This window comes from Galleria mellonella, unplaced genomic scaffold, assembly GCF_026898425.1.
Source record: "Galleria mellonella isolate WM207_F2 unplaced genomic scaffold, CSIRO_AGI_GalMel_v1 utg270, whole genome shotgun sequence".
In the NCBI taxonomy this organism is placed as follows: domain Eukaryota; kingdom Metazoa; phylum Arthropoda; class Insecta; order Lepidoptera; family Pyralidae; genus Galleria; species Galleria mellonella.
The window spans coordinates 303,817-310,884 of NW_026442062.1; the positions used below are offsets into that span (position 1 = coordinate 303,817).

The window sequence follows — 7,068 nt, forward strand, 5'->3', positions numbered from 1 at the left end:
TAGTAATATAATAGTTATTTGCAAGAAAAATGAAATAAATAAAAAAAAATTCGCATATTGGATTATCTAATTTATTTGTTACTGCGGTGAGGTTAGAACTCAACGTAATACAGCCGGGCGGCTATTAAAGCAATAAATTGTCGACTGGCATACGCTATCGTTACTTCCAGCTACGACAGCTACCGCGGCTATCGGTAGCCGGCTATAATCATTAGCTGTCTATGTCGACGACAGATAAACTAGCTGCGGCTATTATTTGTATATCCGCTATATAGCTGGTTATGGGTATAGTTACACATCGCTATCCATCCCTTGTCACTGTCACTTGTCAGCGCCATATTAGTTTTGATTTGGAAGACTGTGAGTGGTGTGAAGTGTGCTTTAAATACGTATATTATTCAAACTTTTACTCTTTTATGCTAGTGTATAGTTAATTTTTAGGAATTTTATATAGTTTATAGAATAAGTATTATATTTTCAATAATGGATGTGCTGCTAACATTGCTTTACGTGTTATTTTCAATATGTGTGTTATATCCACCCACGGAGTTCGTATCAGCTGGCTTCGTCATCGCTCAGCTATTTGAAAACTATTTGGGTTCGGAAAAAAAGAACTTTATTGAATATCATACGAAGAGGATAACGATGACCGCTCTAATACATTCCACGTTACCATTTGGGTATGTAATTTGTTTGTGGTGCGGGGGCGAGCGAGGGCCGTGGATGTTGTCGGCGGCTGTGGGAACAGCGATTTTACCAATAATGATGTGCTATAAGATACTGTGTTGGTGGGAATACAACAGTACCAAACATCCCGCTGTGAGGTCGCTGCTATATTATGCCTCACCTGGACAAGATTGGCGAGTGGTGGCTAACAGCCTTAATATTGAATTTAGAAGGTGAGAGATCATTTTTTCTTCTATAACCTGTATAAAGTATTTGTTTAAAGTATTATTTATTTCTTTAAAGTGTAATGTAATAAAAGTATGTTATTATAGAGTATAAATTTTTAGCCCTCAATAGGTGGTTAATAACCAGTAGGAGAATTTAAAATATCTAATCTCCTTATAATATATTTATTAAATAATATTTTAATTTTTCAGTGTTGATAAAGTGTCCGTACCATTAACAGCTACAAGTAAATTTGTAGCCACTGAAACCTGGCTCATAAAAGTGTCACAATACAAGTTGAATATTGTGAAGCAGGACGACTGCACACTCATGGTTACTGCTGTAAGTATTCATTGCCTGTTTACCAGTGAGAGATTTTATACAAAAGTCGTTTGCTTTGGTATCTCTGTCATATTCTTGTTTCTACTGTGAAGCAGTCATGTTTTCATGGCTGTGTTTTGGTATGGACGTTGGAATATGGCAGTAAATTTACAGGGCATTGAGTCCTCAGGAATGGCAACGCATGGGGAGTATCATGGGCGAATCAGTATACTCTGTTATGTCCATGATACTGCTCACGTCTATAGGCGACCTGTATAGGTTACCACTTTCCATCAGGTGGGCAGTCAGCTTGTTTGCCATTGTAATTGCATAAAAAAAAAACTGGTGTTCGTATTCACAGAAGAGTCCCTCTTAAAACATCATCAAACCCTAATTGACTTACCGACCTGCCTGCCAAGCGTAAAAACTACTGACCCACAGTACGGGGTAGGAATATGTTCAGCTGTGCTAGCATTAATGTATGTTTTACTCGATATTGTTATATATTGGATACCATTCCCATCCAAGTGATTAATGATTACAAAATGCTTATTAACTGGATTCTTTACTAAATGTCCAAAATTCATACTTTTCCCTGCCTTAAGTTCAGACAGATTTTAATGTGGAAATCATCTGATTCAAATTTAAATATCTATAAATGTGTAGAATGTAACTACGTTAAACACTAAGCTTTATTAGAACAATTTTGGCATTTAAATGTATAGAATACTTTTAAATTACATTATTAATCTACCAGACGGACAATCATAATGTCACATCATCGGGAGAAGACAAAATTCAATATGTGAATATAGAAGCAATTCCATCTGTTGACGAAGTGGAGCGCTTCGTGTTTCGTGTGTCGACAGCTGCTATGAGGGACCTGCTGCAGAGGCTGGCCCGCCCCATAAGGGTGCCCGAACACCTATCTCTCTTAACCACTCAGATCGAGAGATTTGTCGCAGTGTTCAAGCAACATATTGAACAGAATCCTATTTATTATGTGGACCAGGTAAGTGTTTTTGCTCTCTGTCACGTAATTTTTTAAATTTGAAATTTGTTTTATATCTATCATTATTATTTTTTACTTATGAAGTAACGGGTAAATAAATAATCGAAAGTAGATTCCTAAGTGATATTTAGCATGTTGAAATTACAAAAAAAAAAAAAAAAAAAAAATTTGAATATTCGTTTGTTTTAATGCAGGAAATAGAACAGTGCATCTGTTGTATGCAGAGTCAAGCGGACGTGAAGATCACGCGCCGATGTTTGGCACCTCCACCACATTTAGGGGGCGGCCTACAGCAGTGCAAAAATTGTAACTGCAGGTTAGTTACTTCTTGTTTATATAATATAACAAATAGTGTGCCCCCAGATGTTTGTCGCCTGGTTCCTCGTGGGCCGGGCGATCGGTGTGATAGTGTGGCACTTAGCATAGTTAACTACGATAGTTTTTATGGATACATCGAAAGAACCATGTCCCGGATAGTACGGGGTCTGGGCCATAGAATATATCGTTCCTATGAGCGCATTCGGTGGAGATACCTCGTTAGCAAAAAAGTTGTCTCAACTCAATGAAGTGAAGTTAGTGTGGACCGAATGAAATGTCTATACTCGGGCGTACAGGGTGCTGTGGTGCGCGGCGTGCATAGGGCGGTGGTGGGCGACGCGCGCGGCGGGCCCGCAGGAGCGGTGGCTGGCGGGCCGCTGCACGTGCCCCGTGTGCCGCGCGCCCTTCTGCCTGCTGGACGTGTGCCCCGCGCGCCCCGCGCGCCCCGCGCCCCGCTCCCAGGCTCCAGTCTAGTTGTCCAACTGCATACTTGCACTTAAAATGAACAACTCTAGTGCTGACCGAACTTTGAACAAAGTTTTTTACAAGGTCGGCACTCAATGAAATTAATGTTGTTTTCTTTTTTCTTCTTTTAATTATTATTGAATTAAAGCAATGAATTCTAATTTTTTTTTTTTATTCTTTGACTACTCGCCATGATATTAATATTTTGTAATTGTAACGATTTGTAACTTGATACGAATGATATTGATTGAACTTGATATGTATTGTTTTATACGAATTAATACCCGTTAGACGGTTGCTGTTCTTGCAGTAACTGAATTCAGTCGTCAGATACAAGTAGCCTACAAAATTTGTGTGGGATATTTATAAGAGATGGCCGTTTTCTTTATTTTAGAACATAATTTTTCGTATTTTTAAGTGAACAAAATTTTTACTATTATAGTTTTTAATTGTACCACCAACAAAAAATTACTCTATTTGCCGGTAATTAGTATAACTTTAGAAATATCTTACTTAATTTTATAAATGTGAAAATTTGTAAATATATATGTTACATGTTTGAATGTTTGAAACTGCTGAATAGATTGGAATCAATGGTAAATTGTGTATTTAAATGTATGATTATAAATGTATTTGAATATAATATTACCTACCTTGTGTAATTCTATTTTTACACAATCCATTTTTATATTGTAATTAAATATTATTATATCGATTTATATGTACATTATTGGTGCTTATAGAGGCTGTGATTTTTTTAAACTTATAAACCTTTTACTATTCATAATTCGGTTACCAATGATTTGTAAGTTATTTCGAATGTTTAAACTAGGTAAATGTTGCCTAAATTAGTATCTAAATATATAAATGAATGTAAATAAATGTATTCATTTACTTTAATCTTTTGTTTCATTCTTTTTTTTTTTGTAACCATGAATCCTTATTTGAAAACATTAAAACCACAAACCTGCTATACTATATTATTATTTTATTATTTCAGCCGCTAACTGTCCGCTGGTGGACATAAGCATTTCCAATAAGGGGAGTTTTGCAACTGCTTGCTTGGCAAATATGGCGTGAATTTACCAGGTACAGAGGAATAACACCTGAGTCCTCAGGAACGGCAATGACATGGGCGAAACAGTATAAGTACTCTGTTATGTCCATGGTAATTCTCATCTCTATAGGCGACGATTACCACTTTCCATCAGGTGGGCTGTTATCTTGTTTGCCATTCCAAGTTTGATAAAGGGAGAAATAAATAAATCAAAGTAAAAAACAAGTGTGTTGAATTTGATTTAGTCTGTAGCTCTTGTTTCTTGTCTACATCTCTGTTGTTTATTTAATTTAGTATCCTTCTGTTGACACCATATCTTTCTGGCTAGCTGGTTTTCTTTTAGAAAGAAATGCAAAGGTAGTAGCAAAACTTACTGAATTTCTTGAATGTCTAGAGAAGCGTGCCCTCTCTATGGAAAACACATCTGAAGAAAAGATGCCAGCTTCAAGTGGTTCAGCTAAATTTACCAAGCCTTTTCTATTTTACTTACAATCATTTTCTATTTTAGCTTCTTTCAACAAATGGATTGAAATGGATTACACATAAACGCTCTGCCATCGTATTTAATTACAAATTGATAATTTCAATGCAATTAAATATTGCAGAACTCGAGAAACAAATGAATTTATTAGTGGATGTAAACGGAGTAGGAAACAAAGCTTTTGATTTCGACATAAGAAATCGAGGCTGTAGGCTAGGTTGTCGGCGAAGGCGAGGCTGATTTTTGTTAGTGAATACCAAATACAATGACAAAATGTCAAACCGCACAGCTTCGAGTAATTCCCGTTTACTCCGCTCGTCGTTGAGCGCTTGTGTCGCGTGTTAGGAATTAGTGCATACCATTCCAATATTTCATCGCTGCATTAAGGCAGATAGATAAGTCTAGGCTGTTTGTTTATAAAATGGCACTACAGTTGACGGTCCGTTAGTCGGCTATAACCTATAGCTGTATGTGTCGACGACAGATAACCTATTCACGGCTATTCTTAGCATAGCCGCTATATATCTGAGAATCGGTATAGCTACCCATCGCTATTCACCACTAGCGATGGGTAACGCCGAAATTTTAATAACTAGTATTCGGTTATTTATAATGTAAAAGCTGGCTAAATGGCCAGCTATTTGACTATCAGCTATTATAGGAAAGACTCATTATGATCGACCCAATAGCGAGATGCTCAGCGTTAGTTCTTTAGTTGAACAACTGCCCAGCCACACCACATCGGATTCGATTCTCAACGCAACAACATAATGTTAGATAATGCGAGTGTTTTTTTATTTTTTTTATTTTGGTTATAGTGGGGCAATCTATGTAATGAGTTAAAAGGCTATATCAACTATAATCGAATAGACTATCTTAAACTGTAAGTTCATAGATCATAGATGTCGCTAACTCTTATTGATAATATTATTTTTTTCTTAATAAATATACTCCTCATATAGTAATATAATAGTTATTTGAAACAAAAATTAAATAAATAAAAAAAAAAACGCATATTGGATTATCTAATTTATTTGTTACTGCGGTGAGGATCGAACCCAACGTAATACAGCCGGGCGGCTATTAAAGCAATAAATTGTCGACTGGCATACGCTATCGTTACTTCCAGCTACGACAGCTACCGCGGCTATCGGTAGCCGGCTATAATCAATAGCTGTTTATGTCGACGACAGATAAACTAGCCGCGGCTATTGTTTGCATATCCGCTATATAGCTGGTTATGGGTATAGTTACTTACAGTTTAAACTTATACATTTTATACTATTTATAATTAGGTTACCAATGATTTGTAAGTCATTTCCAATGTTTAAACTAGATAAATGTTGCCTAAATTAATGTCTAAATAGAAAAATGTACGTAAATAAATGTATCCATCTATTGTTTCATTCAGATATTTTTTGGAACCATGAATCCTTGTGTTTTTTTAAGCAGGTCAAAAAGTGATAGATATAGATTTGTTCTTAATATGTTTAACAAAATACAACTGAATTGTGAACACCTTCCTTTTCTGAAGTCGGTTGAAAAGTAGTACTTGCGTAGTCTTTATTATTTTATTCATTAGACATTAATGAATAAATAATTAACTTTTGTCGAAAACTAAATAGGTAGCTATCATATTTAATATTAATGACTGTGAAAACATTAAAAGCTATTAACACCGAAGTAAAGCATGTATTAAGTGGTGTCATTACGGGTAGGCGTGATTCATTCGACCATAATTTCCATGCAGCTACTGATTTTTATCTGAAATTGCATATGGCACGGTAAACAGTTGTATTAGGTTCTTTCCCCACTTACCTGCTTTACAATATACAAAAGAGCTATTTGCATAAATATAGGTGTGGTTATAAATTTTGTTATTAATTTATTTTATGCAACTTGAAATAGTAAGTAGTCGGAGGAAAGAAATTGTCAAAAAGTGGGTCTACCAGCCCCATGGCTAGTAATATCAGATCGGTCTCCATGCGGTTCCTTTTGGAAACCATCGTGTTTAATTCTTTGCGATTTTTTCATGATGATGACCTACCAGAGCTGCTTCCATCCTCACCTATCATCTATTATTAGTGCCCCGCCAGCGTATACCAGTAGCACAGAGGTGTCACCATTTCATTTTCACACATTATAAAAAATAACACAGATGGCTCGCTTGATGGAAATAGGTAACAGACGTCTATAGTCAATGGATCCATAGATATTACAGAAAATATTTTGATGTTCAAGGTACCTCCCATAGGTTGTCATACCTGAGGTTTAAAATATTATTCCCCCATATTCTCATTCTTACATCTAAAACAATTCAGTAAGCATAACTGCTTCACAGCAGAATGAATGGGATAAAAGCACCCGTGTAGACGACTTTTGTATGATTTCCAGCTAGTTGGGGAGTTTCTGTAGAAGTACATATCTACATACAAACATTGGGTGTTACTGTTCAAAGAGTGACATAAAGCAGTGGTAATATTGGGTACTAAAACTATTTAGACTTTCATCTCAGCATTACGC

The 7,068-nt window shown here is 36.0% G+C and overlaps 1 protein-coding gene across 1 annotated transcript; it reads left to right on the forward strand.

Annotated features, from left to right (window-relative positions):
* Positions 1-3: 3 nt before the first annotated feature.
* LOC128200787 (E3 ubiquitin-protein ligase TM129-like) lies at positions 4-3,200 on the forward strand. Its single transcript, XM_052895331.1, has 5 exons — positions 4-899; positions 1,104-1,233; positions 1,970-2,224; positions 2,419-2,540; positions 2,839-3,200. Exons 1-5 carry the CDS (start codon positions 484-486, stop codon positions 3,014-3,016), a joined length of 1,101 nt encoding a protein of 366 aa, XP_052751291.1. The 5' UTR covers positions 4-483; the 3' UTR covers positions 3,017-3,200.
* The last annotated feature ends 3,868 nt before the right edge of the window (positions 3,201-7,068 follow it).